Source organism: Berghia stephanieae, chromosome 2, assembly GCF_034508935.2.
Source record: "Berghia stephanieae isolate SIO BIC M18660-M18661 chromosome 2, UCSD_Bste_1.3, whole genome shotgun sequence".
NCBI lineage: Eukaryota > Metazoa > Mollusca > Gastropoda > Nudibranchia > Aeolidiidae > Berghia > Berghia stephanieae.
In genome coordinates this window covers 66,449,805-66,470,753 of record NC_088361.1, presented here as the reverse complement: position 1 = coordinate 66,470,753, position 20,949 = coordinate 66,449,805, and the positions used below count along the sequence as shown (strand labels likewise).

General features: G+C 35.2%; 1 protein-coding gene across 1 annotated transcript; it reads left to right on the top strand.

Moving 5' to 3' along the window:
* The first annotated feature begins 675 nt into the window (after positions 1-675).
* LOC144965368 (uncharacterized) lies at positions 676-20,623 on the top strand. The gene is made up of 5 exons (XM_078900625.1): positions 676-1,120; positions 3,732-4,225; positions 5,588-5,662; positions 12,821-12,901; positions 18,706-20,623. The coding sequence occupies exons 2-5, from the start codon at positions 3,745-3,747 to the stop codon at positions 20,322-20,324; spliced, it is 2,256 nt and encodes a 751-aa protein (XP_078756751.1). The 5' UTR covers positions 676-1,120; positions 3,732-3,744; the 3' UTR covers positions 20,325-20,623.
* The last annotated feature ends 326 nt before the right edge of the window (positions 20,624-20,949 follow it).

The window sequence follows — 20,949 nt, the reverse complement described above, 5'->3', positions numbered from 1 at the left end:
GAGGGATCAAGAAATGACTTGGGTTTGATACGAATATTTTTGTGTTCGTGGATAGCTCACACGGTGGAGCCACGCTCTCACCTGCCAGGCGGAGTTGTCGTACCAATAAGGTCGCAGGTTCAAACCCCACCACCGCCGCGAAAATTTTTTTATTCTCTATTGTCTTCTGGCACTTTTCTACTCACTTCATATCTTGTTGTTAACATAACATACTATTTTTTCTCACAAACGCTTATCGAGAAGCACTCATTCTCTATTTATTTAAGAAAAAAGGGCGTTTGGCAAGTGGGTAAACATCTCTTGATACCGATGGTGATTTTTACTACGTATCTCTTTACTCCTTACGTCAACTTTTTTCCCCAGAGCATGGGGAGAGGCACACACACACACACACACACACACACACACAGAGGGATAATATATATATATATATAATATATATATATATATATTATATATATATATATATATATATATTATATATATATATATATATATATATATATATATATATATATATAATGAGAGTAGAGAGAGAGAGAGAGAGAGAGAGAGAGAGAGAGAGAGAGAGAGAGAGCAAAAATACGATTCCCTAAAATAACGATTTTTGTGAATTCATAATGTGATCCACTTAGAGGCTATCTCTTGACAGGGTCTTTCTCTCTCTCGTCCTCTGTTTCAACGGCGTTTACCGAATTTCGGTACTGACTACTATCCTTGTACTCGACTATTTTGAATCTTTGAACCTATCGAAATTAGTACAATCTCTCTACCCTTTTCAGGTGATTGTATTTTTGATATCAGAATAAGAAATGTATCAATGAGGATGATTTATTTCTCATTATCATAACAAATTGTCTAAAACAGTCAAAAGAAGACATAATCCACTCAGCCATTTATTGCAAAATCTGATATCTAAATCAATAATCGACTTTTATACTGTTCCGGTTTACTTTTGATGAAGTCTGCTGCTTTCTGCCTTCTTTATATCCATCGTCGATTGTCTAGAATGAAAACTGTTATTTTATTGTCACTGTTTATTTCTAAATCTATCATTTTGGTATAAGGGAGACAAGAAACCAAGGCTTCTCTTTGTATTATTTAAAAAAAAAATAAAGAGGTAAGAAATTGTGATGAAATTTGTCCTTTAATTTTTTAAACAGATTCTATCTTGAAGTTACTGAGGAGAGATCCAGCTGAGGTGCACCCTCACAACTCACTCAAACTCAAACTCTAGATTTTAATTATACTTATTCTTGCCTTAGCGGGGGAGGAGGGTGAGGGGGCGTAGTGATGTATGTAAAATTCCAAGATCGCAATACTTGATGTGGTCTGATAACCCAAATTGTTAAGGGGTCATTGTAATTGTATTGTAATTATAATGAACGAAATGCTTGGCTTATTTATTATTGAATTTGAATCAATAAAAAAAAACTATAGGCATAGGGCGCACAACTTTACTGAAACTGAAAGATTTGAAAATTAGAAATTTACTTTTTACAGATTAGATAAACAGATAACTTGATTTCCTTTTATAATTTAAAGTCAGTTTGAAAGTTCGTTGAATCAAACATATCATAAAAATTGTACCCACGGCACTAACACTCAAAAACAACCAATCTTGACGCTGTAAAAAGTTGTCAGTTTGGCGTTTTTACGCAAATAGTTGCATTCAAAATAATGTATTCACTTAATTACTTTAACGATTTCAGATCTACACTAAGTTTTCAACAGTTTTCATCGATTTATGACATCAAGTATTATTATTGCGTATCGGGTGAACAATACCCAGGTATAACTTATGGCCACACCCTCAATTCTATTTATCCATTATAAGCATCAAGTACAGAAATTCCTGATCGAGAGGGTTTTTTTTTTGCTAGGAACTGTCCGATTGGCTTTTTTCAGCAAATCGTGGCATTCATAATATAATGATATTATTCACTTGATCACATTAAGGTATTCGGATTTACAGAAATTTTAAACAAGTTTCACCAATTAACAACATCAATTAATATTACTGCTAATATTACTGTCGTTTTTATGCCATCGATGTGATAATTATTGCCCTGGGAAATACTTAGTTAAACGTTATCGGCAAACTGTCAATTGTGATCTGTTTCGCTTCTAGCCCGAACAAACCAAAAGTAGACATATTATGATGGAGTACCACTTGATTGATACTGTTCGCGTCTGCTTCAGATTTTCATTTGATCACAATTTGATATCTCTCTCGCTCTCTCGCTCTCTCTCTCTCTCTCTCTCTCTCTCTCTCTCTCTCTCTCTCTCTCTCTCTCTCTCTCTTGTTTTTATTTTGATTTATTACTAAATTATATCAATCAGACAATCGACTTTAAGGGTTACACACAGTTTTGTGTTTTGGTGTTTTTGATTTGGCTGGCAAATGTTGTAAGTAGTTTACCTAAATGCATAGCATCAAAATTTAAGTCACTCAACCCGAGATCCAAAATAAATCACAAAGAGCTGAGTGAAGTGTGACTTTATTACTTCTCTACAATGTATTCTAGGAGAAGAGAGTGGACAAGAGTGAGTAGAGTTCTTGGATATATATTGATGCTGTGCATTAAGGTAAAATAATCACAACATCCACCAGCCGGATATAAGGTACCAACACACACAACTGTGTGTAAACTTGAACTTTTATAGTCTGATATAAATTTAATGAGAAGTAATCACCAAAATGGCTGTCTAAAAGTAAAAGCAATTACAGAGAGCTGAGTGACATCAATTTTATTCCTTCTATAGATCTATGTTTGTTATCAGTGTTAAATTTCAGCGCATCAAAACCTAATGCTGTGTTTTTGCTTTCTGTTTAAAATGGCGTAAATCTTAGAGATTGAATAAAATTGACCTAACATTTTTATACAATTATTGTAAAATCGACCTAAATTACTAAAAAATACGTGTGTCCTCTAACTCTAAGAAGGATGAAATTGTTTACGAATTGACTAATTTTCATAGCTGATTCGGATAGTAATCTGGGTTTCCCTGTTGTCGACTCACACATACATAGACAGAAAGACAGACTTTCTCTTTCTATTATTAATATAGATTTGTATTTATAAAACTGTCCTCTTTCAAGATATGGCAATGAGAAAAGTCTCAGTCACCCTACCAATACTCAATGATTCACCCTTTTGCTACCACCCACTTTTTGTCTTGTAGTACTAGAACTGCCACAGTAAATTAGTCTACAATGACAAAGACTACCAAGGGTCTTTTTTTTAGAAATACTGTACTGGCTGTATATATTGCCTTGATATGGTTATAACTTAATTGTGACAAAACAATAAGCCCATTGCATATTTTTGTGAAAGGTCATTTGAATAATCTCCACTAAGATTTGGATCTGATTTACTATCATCTTCTGGACTAAAATTTTCACCCTCCCCACCAGAATAATCTGTATCAGAATCAGACCTGAAAAAATCCTAGTTATGTGAAATTGACACAAAATCGTTAATTATGTGTTACTGTGGTTTCATCTTCAATAAGTTAAACTACTCAGAAATTAGACTATCTAATAATATTGGATGCCTTATACAATTCACCAATTTAATATTTATTTATTTATTTTTTTCGAGACAAAGCATTGCTGAATTGGATTATGTATCCAATTTTTAAATTTCCTTTATTTTCAGATTTTTTTCGAGACAAAGCATTGCTGAATTGGATTATGTATCAAATTTTTAAATTTCCTTTATTTTCAGCTACTTCAGAACGATGCTTGAACACGAATTAAATCCAGCAGCTACAAAGTTTATTGCATCTCTTGTGAAATCTCTTCAAATATTGTGCAATGGTCAAGTGGATTTCAATGAGAGCATTGAATTGATTGGTCACATCAATGTCAGAGTAGATCGCATCCATAAAATTAATTACATAGTTGATGAACATGTCTCAAAAGAAGGAAATGATTCCTCCACCACTTTTTTAAGCAACAGTTACCATTCTTTTCCTCCAACAAAATCATTACCACCTCCACAATTAATAGTCTCACAACATGATCCTCAACCCATCCAACACCAGCAGCATCCACAACAAAATGTAAGACCAGACATTCCAGCTCCTCGCATCACTCATGCTCATACAGTTAAGGTCAGTCACAAACTACCTAACTTGGATTCAAACCAGAAGCCTGACAATGTTATGGTTAAAATGGAAGGAAATGACAATGACTGCATGGTGTTGCCGGCTTCACCTGGTAAGTTTGTATCACCTCTGAAACTTTGACAACATAAAACAATTAAGAAATGCATTGTATGGCTAAAATTAAAACTTAATGTAGAGGTTTTAAGAGCCTTATAGCAATATATTTTTTAAGTATTTTTTTATGGAGTTAAATTGTATACAAATTAGGCAATCAGGTATCAAACTTTCAATATTTCTCCATATTTCATTGACAGTATCTTCATTCTTTTGCCAAAGTAAGTTCTGTTTATATTGACAGCCAACTTGATCATTGATATCAAGCCTTAGACCTTCACTGTGACTTTTAACAACTACAATAGCAAAGTACTATATTTTTTCCTTTTTCTTTAAAAATGGCACACTGTCAATTAGTTTATATGAAGGAACCAAGGCATAAAAAGTTTTGTCCTCACTTTTTTTTTGCAAAAAGATTAAATGAAAACGACAAATTTTTGCATCTAAAAATAGCAAATTTTGTAAAGGATATGTAAAAATGTTGCATTCCCTTTTATACATGGAAAATGCAAAACTTTTATGAAGAAACTGTTTTTTTTCAACTTTCTCTCTCCTTATATCCTTTATCCTTAGTTCAGATCATTGCACTTTTTAAAAAAAGCAAGTAATCAAGTAATAAAAAGAATAAATGAACGAGCGAATAATAAAAAAAGTAAAATGAATTAAATTCAGAGTTACAAAAAGTTAATTAATAATATTAATTCCTGCAAGTTCTATTTCAAATCAGATTTTGTAGAGTACACAATCTGTGGATTGTTTTTGTTTAAAATTATTTTTTTTTACATCAATCTAGCTTTTGCACAAAAACATTAGCTTGTATGTGGTGCAATATTCTTTCCATGTGCTATATTCAAAAGTGTTTTATAAGGTCAGGCAAGACAACAATAATTTTATTTGGACTAAAGCAATTCTGTTACAGACCAAGTTCTTATTTTTTATCCCTGATTAAATGGATAGAAGAAAGTATTTTCCAAGGACTCAACTTTATGTTATTGATAAAGGCGAGTTTTATTTAGTAAAATTATGTGCTACCCAATTCAGTCCTTATCTTATTGACAATATAAAAATTATATAGTCCTACATAAAAATCTTGGTGTTGTGGCTCATTGTGTTTATGAGTTGTGCAATTTATGATTTCTGTTCACAAGCAGAAATAATCAAGCCTTTTGAAACATTTCTTCCATGCATATCGTTCTCATGATTGTTTTCACTGTGATAGACACACGTAAGGGCAGAGTCTGTGACAATGACATATCCTAATATTACAAGACCCCAAAGCAACAATGTATCCCTCTTAACGTCATGCTTTAATACATTAATAATGATTGTCTGTTTTTATTCTATTCACAACGTCAAACAGAGGATTATGAACAAGTTGAAGATATTGGTCCCCAGGAGGGAGGGACTCTTCCTGGAACAAGTTCAGCTCCATCTGGTAATTGAAATTAAATCTTATTTTAATTTTAAAAAGACAACACGGACATGGTAGTATATGCTGGAATTCCTGTTTCACAACTCCCAAATTAGTCTGATTCCGGTTTCAAGTTTTCCGAGATATGAACAGAAGAAAAAAATTCCAGTAAATTTAAGAGAGAAAAATTTCCTTTACTACTACAACCACCACTCCACCATCCCTACCACCACTACTACAATAACCAACACATCACCATCCCTACCACCACTACTACAACCAAAACCCCATCACCATCCCGACCACCACTGCTACAATGACCACATCACCATCGCTACCATCAAAACATCACCATCCCTGCCACCACTTCTACAACAATCATCACATCACCATCCCTACCCACCACTACTAACAAAATCACCATATCACCACCCCTACCACCACTACTGCAACAACCACCTCATCACCATTCCTACCACCACTACTCAGGGTGTCCAGCAAGGTCGTACAGTGATAAAATTTACGTCTTTGTCATAAAGGTTGTAAATGGTCGTAAATTTGCATCCATGGTTATAATAAAGTCGTAAATTGTAGATTCAATGAATTGAAATTTTAAAAAGTTTATTGAAGAATTAAATCTGGCAGCACAAAATTACTAATGTAAAAAATAAAGAGGTTTCATCAAGGGGCTGCCTTTATGAATATCCTAGGCACCAGTCAGACATAAAGGCTGACCATTGAAATGTCCCTTGGTGGTCAATTTGCTTCCCTTCTGATGTTGGGAGACTCCTCTGATCAAGTCTCTGGGGTGATCAGACCCCATGTGAACTCACCACATGATTATATCATTGCTAACATCATCATGGACACCCATTTCTTCTGGATAGATTATCTGTGATACACACCAATGATCCTACACGTGTGTACATTTGTAAAATTTCAATGACACACCAAATAGTCGACATGATGGCATGACTTACAAACTGTGATTGAAACAGTGGACTGGGCGTAAAGTTGTTTACCTGCTTTTGTGATATTTGGACATATTGAAACAGTGGGCTGGGCCAATAAAATTGTTTACATTATATTGTGACACTAGAGCGTGCCTGACAAACACTGAGGAAAAACACATTTAGAAAGGCCCATTGACATTATCAATTACTCTACTCCTCGCACAAAATCCCCCGTTTGAATTGCATTTTGATTTTCTTTTAGCCTCACCAGTTCTAATCTATATCTGTAACTGCTCTTTTGATGAGTGAAAGGCAAGTAGATATAATTGGATGAATTAAGGAAGGAATTGTGACCTGAAAAAAACAACAATAATATACTACTTATTAAACACTCAGACACATACACTCACATACACACACACACACACACACACACACAGAGAAAAGCAAAGATGAGACGTAAGTCGTGGCAATGCTCTCGGGGAATGAGTTGCTCCATGCTTCATGTATTCCCTCACAACCTTACAAGTTAGCTGTTATGTTTGCATTTTATCACTATGACACGGCCACGCACTGCACTCGTATACTTCTCATTTGAGTAGGGCATTGCATGTAGAGCAGCTTATCAAAGTCAAAGGAAACAACGCCGTGCCATAGTTTTGCGGTCAATGTAACCCTTTCCACCACTAACTACACTAACGACGCTGGGGCATATTATTATATATTCATCTGGCACAATTGTTATGAGGCATGTAACGGTCGCACAATGTTGTTTGTTGACAAGCAAATGTCAAGCACATCTGCCCAGATTGAAATTTGCAGGATGACTAACCCAAACACACAATTGAACTGCAGTCTTACCTAAGTAATTATGAGGTTATGATTAAAACCTATTTTATTTTTTTTAATATAAAAAACGTGCAAAGATTTGAGCTTGCATGACAGTGTGACGCCATATTATATGTTGTAATGGCGGTAGGGATGATGGTGTAGTAATTGTGGCTGTAGTAGTGGTAGGAAGGAATGATGACTGTTGTGGTAGTATTGGTGGTTCGGATACTACTACTACTACTACTACTACTACTACTACTACTACTACTACTACTACTACTACTACTACTACTACTACTACTACTATTATTACTACTACTGCAACTACTATTACAACTACTACTCTTACTACTACTACCACTACTACTACTACTACTACTACTACTACTACTACTACTACTACTACTACTACTACTACTACTACTGTAACTACTTCTACTACTACTACTTCTACCACTACTACTACTACTACTACTACTACTACTACTACTACTACTACTACTGCTACTACTACTACTACTACTACTACTACTACTACTACTACTAATACCACTACTACTACCACCACCACAATGGCTACCCAATACTACTACCTCTTTATTAACACCACTAAAACTACCAATACTTCTTTGACTTCTTTTCATATTGCATGTTGAAACTGGCATATCAAACGAAGAGACTTTTTAGAAAGAAAAAGTATTTCTAAATATTCTATTTACCTTTTCCCTCCACTCTCTGTCTCACCACATCACCATCCTTTTTCACCGCTACTACAACCACCATCACATTCACATCACCATCCCTATCACCACTACTATTACTATAATAACCACTACCATATCACCATCCCTACCACCACTTCTACTACAATAACCACCACCATGTCACCATCCCTACCATCATTACTACTACAAACACCATCACATCACCATCGCTACCACCACTACTACTACAATAACCACTACCATATCAGCATCCCTACCACCACCACTACTACGACTACCACATTGCCATAACTATATTAGAACATAGTAGTGTGGAGCCCGGGATGACGGAGACCATTCGGGCACCGGGTTAGATCTCCATTAGTCACATATTGGGCGTGCCACTCAAGTGCCGGCTCGATACCCAGGATGGTTTCGTGACGGTCAACCGGGATTTACTCCTTTGTCCCCGATATGCCTCAAGCTCCCTCACCGCATCAAAGTCGGAGATCCACGAGGGCCAATGTTGTTTAATGTTTACATTAGCGACATGCCGAACACTTCCTCCTTGAGGCTGGGCACTCATTACCCAAGGTAAAGTGTGGACCCGTCTTGAGAGTGTACTCAGCGAGGACGTCACCAGACTCAAATCCTACTTCGACAAGTGGTACCTGAAGATAAACATTTCGAAAACTGGCCACTGCATTCCACCTATGCAGTAGTGGCTTGGCACACCTGTAAGAGAATGTCCTCGTCGGGACCAGTTACTCCCATATGAGCTGCATCCAAAATATTTAGGGGTGACGCTGGACTGCAGCCTTACCTATCGGGTGCATCTCAAAGGAGGTGCCCGGAAGATAGAGAAATGCAACAGTCTTCTGAGGCAGCTGGCAGGATCAACTTGGGGCGCTAACCAAATGCTCCTGAGGACATCTGCCTTGGCACTATGCTATTCCACCGGGAGTATTGCTTTCCAGTGTGAGGTAGAAGCAGGAATGTTTAGAAGGTAGATGTTAAACTTCGCAAGTCGATATATTAAGCTATTAAGCTTAACTGCTGGTCAAAATTATTCGCGATGGTGGTGTACGAACGAATCGGCGGTCTCAAGAAGTGGGTGAGAGAGGGATCTAGTAATGACTTTGAGTTTGAAACGAATATTTTTGTGTTCGTGGATAGCTCACACGGTAGAGCCACGCTCTCACCTGCCAGGCGGAGTTGTCGTACCAATAAGGTCGCAGGTTCAAACCCCACCACCGCCGCGAAAATTTTTTATTCTCTATTGTCTTCTGGCACTTTTCTATTCACTTCATATCTTGTTGTTACCAACATAAGTGCCTGCTCCACCCACTTTTCTGAATTAAAAATTCACCCCATACACCGGAGCATACTCAATGTCTCAATCGTTTCTATGTTATATGTTTGTGTTGAGAATATTGGCTATTAAGCTTAACTGCTGGTCAAAATTATTCGCGATGGTGGTGTACGAACGAATCGGCGGTCTCAAGAAGTGGGTGAGAGAGGGATCTAGTAATGACTTTGAGTTTGAAACGAATATTTTTGTGTTCGTGGATAGCTCACACGGTAGAGCCACGCTCTCACCTGCCAGGCGGAGTTGTCGTACCAATAAGGTCGCAGGTTCAAACCCCACCACCGCCGCGAAAAATTTTTATTCTCTATTGTCTTCTGGCACTTTTCTATTCACTTCATATCTTGTTGTTACCAACATAAGTGCCTGCTCCACCCACTTTTCTGAATTAAAAATTCACCCCATACACCGGAGCATACTCAATGTCTCAATCGTTTCTATGTTATATGTTTGTGTTGAGAATATTGGCTATTAAGCTTAACTGCTGGTCAAAATTATTCGCGATGGTGGTGTACGAACGAATCGGCGGTCTCAAGAAGTGGGTGAGAGAGGGATCTAGTAATGACTTTGAGTTTGAAACGAATATTTTTGTGTTCGTGGATAGCTCACACGGTAGAGCCACGCTCTCACCTGCCAGGCGGAGTTGTCGTACCAATAAGGTCGCAGGTTCAAACCCCACCACCGCCGCGAAAATTTTTTATTCTCTATTGTCTTCTGGCACTTTTCTATTCACTTCATATCTTGTTTATACATAGTGTCAGGAACGCTGGCACCAACGCCTAGAGAATTGGGCCCGATAATGGGCAATCCATCCCCCCAATGTCCGGAGGGAGACGATTACGGTAAACTGGCTTACTAAGATCAAAGAGAGAGGGAATGGGGATACCCCTCTCAAACGCATTGTGGACGGCGCCCCCGTTTCGAGCTGAAATAACCCTGACGACGAACAGAGATGCATATATGAGATGGAAGTCGGTTTGGACGAATTCAATCCCTCGAGGGGGCGGGGGCATACACTCCTCGAAACTAGGTGAGAAGTTGCCAGGCTTCTCCACCAGTAAGAGGAGATGCTGGGTGGTGAAGAATTGGCTTCGGTCAAGAACCTGCCTAATGGCAAAATCGCTTCATCAGTGGGGACTTTCCACCTGTCCAACATGTACCCGATGTGGGATAGAACCTGAAACCGCAGAGCATCTAGTTGAATGATGTGTTGTGACTAAGCTTCCAGGTGATTTTGCGATGGTGCACGAATGCTGTAAGGAATTTGCTGATTTGGTCGATCGTCATAGCATAGTTGTGTGAGCACCATTAGAAGCTGCTGCCATTACTACAACTACCACATCACCATTTCAGGTCTTGAAAAAAATATTGCTGAGCAAATGGCAGTAAAAGGCAGAGCATTTGAATACTATGAACTTGAGTCCTTTACACTGCTGTGGAACACTAGTTTACAATCTAAGTTGTCCCCACTAGCGGAGACATCGAAGGGTTAAATTAAATTGTTGTTTTAATCCTTGAAAGAGAAAAAAAATCACCTTGAAAACTCCATGAATTTCAAAATGGAATTACTGTAGGAGCCCTGTTACTTTTCAAGTGGATTGAATCATTTGTGTCACTTAACATGTAACTCCTTGATTGGAGTGACAACAAACAGCCATATGAAACCATGATGCTGTTCACGTTCCACGCAACATTTTGGTCAAAGCATTTGATCAAGTCGTAACAATTGACAACATTATACCCATCAGCAGTGAACTGACTTCTCAGGAACCACTGGACTCCGTTCAGTCACACAAAAGACAATGCCTAGATAATGAAGATGAGGATGAGTCATTGGAATGTGGCACACCACCCCTGACAAACACTAAAAAAACTTGACATGGGAGACAAACTACGCTACTTTATCCAAGAAGAACGCTTGACAGATGATCTACAGTGGCGAGATTAGAGACAAAGGTTTATAAACAGCTTGCACAGAATAGAAAGCAATCAACGCTTCCTGATTACTGTTCTAACAAACAATAATGTCTTGTTGTTGTCGATAAAACATGAAAAAGAAAAGATGAAAAAAGAAAAAAAAAAACTACAAAGAACAATAAACAAAAAAATAAAAATCAACCCAAATAAATAAATAAATAAAAAACATTCTAATGAGGTCATGTCTAGAATGTGACGGTCCCAAGCCTGTGAAGGTCATATATGAATGGTACATGAAAGCTGGTGCTTAGATGCCATTTTTAGCTTCTCCACTTAATCGCACACACTGCTTAATCAACACCCTAACCTGGACTCCTGAGGGTGTGCAATTAAGCGGATTCGACTGTATAATATATGATTTGTAAACATTTGAGCGTGTTCCTCTTAGTGGGGACTTGTGCTTTTGTCAGGATGAGAAATTTAGGTGATTTCAAACTAAGCGATAGTGTGCTCTTGGAATCTACATATGTTCCCTATTTGAACTTAGTCTTACCTTTTTTGGGTTTTTAAAATTGTAATTCTAGAAGTTTTTACTATCCCATTTTCTTCCTTTTTACTAGCTCTGATATGACCTAAAACTAAATGTGTTGCAAGCACCATAAAGTCCTCAAAAACAAAAACAAACACACATCTGCCCTTTTGTGGCTGAATAAAACAGTACTATCCACTTACATTTGATGCTTTGAAACTATGTCTTAAAGTTAAAATCTCAAAGCTGCGATTAATTACATGCACCAGCAATTAAATTACTTATAATGGCTAGTTACTGCAAAGATCATAACTAAATTTTTACAAAATGGCGGCGTTGAACAATGGGAATTTAAAAAATGATCTTGCCAGTTGTAAAATCTGGTAGAATTTGCTCGTTGTTGGACACAATTGAGGCTAAGGGTTGGCTGTTGATATAGGATAAGGATTGGGTATTAATTTATCAAATCAAATTGATTCATTATGTTCAATGAACAGTGATAGAAACAAATTTGAATAGAAGGTAGACTGGCAGACTTGGAGCGGTCAGAATCCCCTGTCATCTAAAATTTAATTTAACAACAATGGCAATTGTGCATTCTCTTGAAAAATAGAAATAAACGCTTTGTTTGCAGATCTAACTAAAAAGAAGTGGTTGGACTGTGAAGTAGTTGTTAACTTTTGTTTCTTTATTTCGTGTTTGGAATATATTGTTTCCGAGATTGTTCATTTTCAGAGCCTTTGCTTTCAGAAAAATAGGTCTTTCTATTTTTTAGATTTAATTCTTTGCATTTTAAGAAGAAAAAAAGAATCAAAATTTGAAAGGCTTAATTTCTGCTGTCAATTATTTAGACTAATTTCTTTATTTTTTTTTTTCCAACAGAATCATTTGAGATGGATTATGATATGCACAACAATAGAATTACGAATCAGACTGCAAAGAAAAGAAGAGCAGATGATCAAAGTAAGTACTTAAAAAAATTTTCATCTCATTTAACCTTTGTATTTTGTGTTTGTGTACGTATGAATATTATCCAAAGCCATAGATAATGTGTCTTTTGTAAATTTTGAATATATTAACAATTTGATTTGTTTATTTCAAAATAGATTTAAGTGGTTTAACTTTAAACTTTAAGAAATGTAATATTTAAATATTTACAAATAGGAAATGAACAGTATTATATGACATTGTCAATCTTGGGATTTTGGTTTTCGAAAAACAGCAATATGAGTAGAAAAATTGTCCTTTCATGGTTCTAGATTTTGCTCTTGAAATAAATAAAAGATTCTCACTTTACCTTTTTATTAATTGGTTATTGTATTTCAAGATAAAAGTTTTTTTATTTTTGTTAATGGGAAAGAACTATGCCCAATTTTTCAACTTTTTCTCAGAGGTCATAAATATTCATAAATTGTTTATTAATTGAAAAAATTGCAAAGGAATTTTGTTAAGACATTAAAGATTCTTTAATTGTGTGTAGTTTCCAAGAGGGAAACTATCTAAATCTAAGAAATGAATTGATCATAGGAGTGTTACTATTTACTAAATTGAGTGAGTATACCAATTTTATATAGTGCAGATGAGAGAGACACCTATAATCTTTCCTATGTCCACTTCAAATGATTAGTTTTTAACTTGCATCAAGTCACTCGTTTACAAATTTCTGTTCCATTTAGTACAGATCACTGCTAGCCATAGACATCTTTTCTTTTGTAGACGTATATTATAGTCAGATGCCCATTCACACCTGAGTTAACTAAGATTATGCATATAAAATGCTTTATCCAAGGTCTGTGCTTGGGTTATATGATCATTTTCGACCAATTGGTTACTCACCACATTCAAGTTCACTTGATTTGGTTACAAGATTAGACACTGTACTGTTGGTACTTGGTGTCACTTTTCTAAATCTCTTATCTAAAAATCTCATATTTTGTATTGACTTGCATGCTTAAAATGTATAGGCAAAGCTTTTGGTGATATTTTTATGTTGAGTTTAAATTTATTTAATTGTTTTAAATATTTTTAGTTTGTTTACTCAGTTTTAAACTGATTTTATTTTTAATGCTGTTCATGTGTGATCTTATTTCTTGATAATGTAAATGAGATAAGGTATTTATAATGTCTTATCCCATTCCCACAATTAACACTATCATTAATATTTACCAACAATGCATTTATTGTCTAAAGAGATGAGTTCCAAGAGATAAAGAAAATAATTGATATTAAAACCAGAAAACCAGACAAGTTTAGTGGGATTTAAAGATGATTAGTGAACTTTTGTTAAGTGGTAGTGCTGACAATCATGTTTTTATTTGCTGCATTCATTTAATGTCTGTTATGACCTGTCACTTTGATTCTCACATTACTCCTGTTTTCACAGTATTTTGTTCAAATGAAATGGAAGGTTCAATTTAATTAACGACGACAGATGAAGTGGCCATTTTAGGTTACCCCTTTGTCAACAAAACACGGTGAATGAAACACTAAAGATTCATCTTGGTTAATTAAATTGAAGCTTCCATTCCATTTGACTAGAATTATTTATGTCTGCAAGCTTCAAGCAGCAACATTTGCTCGATGTTTTGGGCAAGTCTGAGGTTAATAATAGACTTGGGTTGAAATAAAAGTTTGTTTCGTAATATCTTACTTTGGATCCAAAATATTGATTGACAGGGGTATTCTGAGAAGAAAGAGTAATTCCATTTATTTGCTTTACTTGACCATTTGCCATTTGCTGGTCAATTATCCATGATTTATAAAGTTCCAGAGTCTGATAAAAAATGTTTTTTTGTATTTTGTTTTTTGTTTGAGACTTTTTTTTCTGCATTTTACTCTTGATACACTTTAATTTTTGGTTTGTCACATTCAAAATTTGAACTTTTTGTTGTTTTGTTTAAATAAAGAGTATACATTTTATGCATGTTAAGGTTAATTAATGCAGTCATGTTTATATTCAGTTTAGCATTTTGTAGATTATAGCCCAGGAATTACTTTAAAAAGAAACCCAACAAATCATCTAATTATGAAAGTAGTTATTATTACTCAACTTTATAGAAAGAATTTTAAAAACAACCAAAAAAAAACAAACCCAACCCCCCCCCCCCCCCCCCCCCCCCCCCAAAAAAAAACAAACAAACAAACAAACAAACAGCAAAAACCAACAAAAAAAAACAACCCCAAAAAACCCACTTAAATTCTGGAAGACTAGAGTGGTGATCTGGTTAGTGACCATTACCCTCAGAATGTCTTTACAGGCCTGTAAATCTTCCGTCTATTGCCGGATTTCCGACAGTACGATTTTTCTCTATAAGTGCTAAAATAAAAAAAAGATAATAGTAAAAATAAAATTCGTAACCCCAAAGAACAGAACCAATAAAAAAGAAAATAAAAGACTTTTATTTCGTTCCTCGAAAAAATTAGATTTTATTCCGTTTCAAATGCCGACTTAAAAAAACAAAACAAAAAAACTTTTTATTTGTCGCATCAAAGACAAAACATGCCGTCTATCAGTTAGCTATAATATTATCATGCCACCTACACGCTCCGCTAAACGTGTATGTATTCACTGCCTGGCCACTGTGCCACAGCCAGCGAGAGAGAGGTCGCGAAGTTCGCGCGAGTCGTCTTCACACACACACACCTAGTCAGTAAATAACGCACACACAGAAGTGTGTCGAACCGGACCGGAAGGTTTCTCTCTATTTTGCTACCGACACAATGCATATCTCCGGTTCTTATTTCTCAGTCTCTATATTTCTTTGGTTCCGTCCCGATGTGAGACGGAAAAAAAAATAATGCGAAATAATTATTTTTCTTCGAAATATATATTCTTCTTCGAAAGCTCTCACACCACCGCACCACCTCTTCCTCTTCTTCTTCTGCTTCTTCTTCTTCTCCTTCTTCTTCTTCTTCTTCTTCTTCTTCTTCTTCTTCTTCTTCTTCTTCTTCTTCTTCTTCTTCTTCTTCTTCTTCTTCTTCTTCTTCTTCTTCTTCTTCTATAAGAATTAATCCAAATAAACGAAAGAATCAGCGTAAACATTTAACACAAACAGGGGCGAAGATACGCAGCTTCCCGTGTCGAGCACAAGACGTCTAGATACACATCCTTCAAAAGGGTAGGAATTGTTCTCTTCCTTTCATTTTACATCTTACTCAGACCTGGGACCTCAAATAATTGGGATTTTTTTTTGATACCATAAAATAAGGATCTCGTTATAAATAAGTAGGGGAAAGTGACATGATTTGACTAGTCAATTGACGTGTCATATCTGTGTTGTGTCCATATTTTTGTCCTGTTGTGTCTATTTTAGTGTTTCAAAAAGTTCCGACAATTTTTTCACCAACCATTTACAGGCCTGTCTTTAACACATGTTTATAATAATTCTATTGGCTAATTTTATCAAATTTTATAACAAGCTACTCTTATTATTCCTATTGATATCCTTGATTTTAAACGATTTAGAAAGGGTTCTTTTTGTTGAAGAGAGTTGCATGACTTATGGAAAATTACGTAATTAAGATAATTTATTAATTCCAAAATCTTCATCCATGTGGTATATTTTTTATTGTTATATTTTTGCACATTTTCCATGTGAGAGAAAACATTCTTTCCAGCTCTTCCAAACAGGATTTTAAATTGTATGACACTTTTATTTAATGCCCATAAGAATCCCTTGTCTAAGTTGAGTTATATTAATAGAAAGTGACGCAATTAACCCCAAGTAAAACATATCACTTATCACATAGATATCTTTTTTTTTTGTAAATCGTTTGCTGATAGATTTGTTTTGTAAACATCAAAACTAACATTTCTATAATTGAGCCATTCATGTGATACTTATGTCATTAGTGGTACATGATACATTGTACATATGAAAAGCTATGAATCTAATTTTGTCATTCTGGAATTTCAACTCCGGGTAGCTTAGGTAGTTGTGCAATTTACTGGGCCATGAAACAATACAAAAATTCAATAGGCTATTTCCGATCTGCACTGTCACATGTTTTTAACCAGCATTATAACCTTTTTATTTATTTTTTCGCTGCTCTGGTACAAAATTGTGATCTCAATCTTAATTCATCATATGAATCTCTATTTGAATGATTATGATAATAATAATTATTATAGATCTTTAGTGTTCAATGGAACAAATATGATAAGCATATTAAAATGTGATGATTACAATTACATTTTTATCTCAACAGAAGTTACCCAATACACATAATCTTTCATATATGAAAAAATATATTTTGAAAATGGAACAAAAAGAAATAGTTAAACGTAATAAATAAATGAAGTTTGAAAACGTTATCTTTAATTTAAAATATTATCCTTTGCTATAGAAACAGTCGTCATCTTGGTTTGAAAATAACGGAATAAAAGGTCAACAACAAAAAATAATTGTATAAACCTTTCACCTTTCGACTTGTTTATTTATTGATTATGTGAATTCAAATTTTGTATTTAGAAAGCATCATGAATTTGTAAATGTCTAAAGAGGTCATTGGCCATATTTAGTGTTCCATCCCCCCTCCTCTCCCTTAGTAAACATTTCATTGGATTATTTTCTCTCTTTTAATTTAATGTTTAATCCTGAGCAACAGATTCAGTTAATTGCACTTTTTGTATCAAGTGGAGCTACATGTGTCCTTGTGCTGTCAAGATAATGCATCTGACTTATTTTGACCACAAGCCATGGTTTCATTCAAATCCTCGGTTAATGAGCCTTTTGTAGCCTTTGGTAGGATTTTTACATACACTTTCCCTTTAGCAATCTATCTGAGGCAAATGTAAAATGGTGTTGAACAGCATTGTCTTTGTACAAAAATGCTATACAATCATTTAAAGTAGGCCTCATGTGTCATATTTTGAATACATATTGCCCAATGGGAGGAATGAAATGAATCACTTGAAAAATGATAGTAATAATAATAATAATAATAATAATAATAATAATAATAATAATAATAATAATAATAATAATAATAATAATAACAACTAAAACTTCACTTCATTCCTGAGAGGAAATTTTCCTTTAGGATCTATTCCAATGGAATGGAAGTGAGCTTAGCCTAGGTGACTTGCTCAAGGCCACGCAACTTGGCAGGTCGTCGGAACTCGGTACCTTTCTGGTACGAAGCAAAGACCATATAGTTGAGCCATGCTGTCCCTTATAATAAGCCTTTGGTTAGAAAAATACATAAAGTTTGATGTGTACTTTTATCTCTGGTTAAGAAGATGTTTAAGACCCGCTCTGGAATAAATGCACACAATAGCCTGACATTTTAAAAGAATATGATAAGGGATATTAGTGACCAATTATGTTGCTTTAAATTGAATTTTATGCTCTACTTGATATGGAGGAAAAATGAATTCCTTCATTTAGAACAATGGGATGTGTTGTATCTCATAATTTTCTTAAATCTATTTTCTACAAGTTCATTTGGACATAATACCTGATTGTCACGATGGGTCACATTTCCAGGATTTTAATCCTAAGACTGAATTTACTTTGCTCGTTGGTATGAAGTGCGCAGTAAAAATTACTTGTTAACTTTTGGATAAGACTGGGTCTGTGGCAGATTAAATCAGGTCTGAATTACTTCTCTACCCTTTAACGGCACCAGGAATAGGAAGTCCCTATGAAATTGTATATATTTATCACAATATTAATGAACACAAACTTAGTCTTGATAAATAAGGTATTATTGTCTTGTCTCCATCAAACAACGTGCAGAGGTTAATAGTTAAGTTTTTTCCTCAGATTCAATGCCTGAATTGGAAATGGAAGTAGCAACTGATGTAATTGCAAATGATCCAACGTCAGTCGTTTCATGTGGTTCTAAGTCTGTTGAAAATAATCAGATCCACAACACTCTCAATATCTCTGATGGGGATGACAAACCTATAGACTTAGAAAAACTCACAAAAGAAACTCTAGCTATTCCACATTCCATCAACCTTCTGAAAGAGAACGTGGCTCATATAGCTTCAATGCTGAATTTACAGTTGGTTCCAAATGATAGTCAAGAGATAGTCAATCTGAATTCATCTTTTGCTCTTGATATTAAGAATATCAAGAAGCAATTTCAAGAAAGTATGGATAAAGACAGAATGCAGAAGTTGAGGAAACTGTTGAAAATGAAAAATGGAAAACGCAAAAAACAGGAATTTAGATCACTCATTGCTGAAAGTGGTATAAATGAGGATTTGTTAAGATCACTTGTAACTGACTTTTCCCTTTTAAGACGAAGATACAGAGTTAAAGATGAGTTCATCAAAAGTCATAAGAAATCCTATAGATTAAGAGCTCAAGAGCGACAGCAAAAATTACTAGAGATGGCTGAAAATCTGAAGCGCAGCAAAGGATATAATGGAAAAACCGTTGTTGTTTCAAGGCTAGGTAATAAAAAAATATCTCTTCAGAAATCAAATGTTTCCATATTTTCCTATCAAACTCAATTATTGAACTTGGAGACTGTAGATGATGCAGCTGAAGCACTCTCTGGCAGAATGAACAAATTTGGCAGGCATAATGATAAGAACAGAGAGAAGAAAACATTGCCAACTCCCAAAAGTCAACACTTAAAAAGAAAGATGAGGCATCTAGTGGCGAAAATAACGAAGGACATTAATGAAGCTGGCTATAGAGTGACATTTTCCAGCACCATTGGATCTGATGTAGAGTTCCACAGTGCAGACTTGACAGTCATTCCTATCAGTGTTGATGAGCTTTTTCCAGATGTAAAGGATGATCCAAAGCTTGAAATATCAGAGGAAGATTATGCAAAACAGCTTGAAAGAGAACATTTTGTCGAAAAACAAAAGGTCAATGAGGGAAGGATGAAGGAGCTTGAAGCTCAACTGACTCAGATATTATCTGGGGTTGAAGAAGTTTTTGTCAACAAAAGAAAACGATATGGTTTGAGTAGTATTAAACCTACTGATGCTGAGAGAATGAAATTATTTCGTAAAAAGCTGAAGGAGGACCCACAAAAATACCAAGAATATAAACAAAAACGTGCTCTTACTAGTAAAAAAAGAAGACTTGGAACATTGGCAGCTAAAGTTAAAGAAACATCAGCAGCTGCACTGACTACTAGTGATGTTGTGAATGAAGAGAGTCACACCACACCAAATCTCAGCTTGCCACAGACACTACCATCAGTAAACATACATTGTCCACAAGGTTATGTCCACCCCAGCTCTCACCAGCCTCCTGCACCAACTGTCAATATTCTCAACACCGGCCAGTATGTAGGACAGGTTCCTGGGATGCAACCTGGCCATCAACATCAACAAAATTTGCCATACACAAGTGAAATGGACATTGTAGAACTCATTGCTGCCACCCACAATGTTCAGAATCAGCATTTTGGTTAATTTAGAATAATCTGACGTGCATAGAACTCATGTGTTAAATTTGTATAGTTAAATATTTGCCTCTTTCTTGGAGTCAAAAATTATTTATCAATTTGTTCCTGACCAAACATTTTGTTTATGATTTTCATTGTTCGAATTTGTAAATTTCAAATCTTTAAAAAAAAATTCATTTTTAATATGAATCTTTTGTTAAGTTACATTTGAAGCACTTTTTTCTTTTCATACTTTACAAATTTTTAGTTTATAGTAATCGTTTTCAAGTTCTTAATCATTAAATTTATACTGTTTTTAAAGAATCACTGAATGCTTGTTTGTGCCCATTTGTGCCCAGCTTGATTTCAATTTTTTTCCTTTGCAAATGGGATTGTATGATCTTGTATACCAATAATATCAATTAGCTGTAAGATTATATACATATACTCGTGATGTTGAAGTAATAGGGAGGGGAGATTCACACATTTGAAAAGTGATCCATATTACTGAAAGCTAAACAATTTTCATTAGTAATAAGCAAAATGGAACAGTTACCTCTATTGATAATAAACATCTTTCAGATGAGATTCACAGATTGTCCTATATTGGACACAGAAGTCACTTGCTGTGTCTTCTATCCCCCTTTATCTGT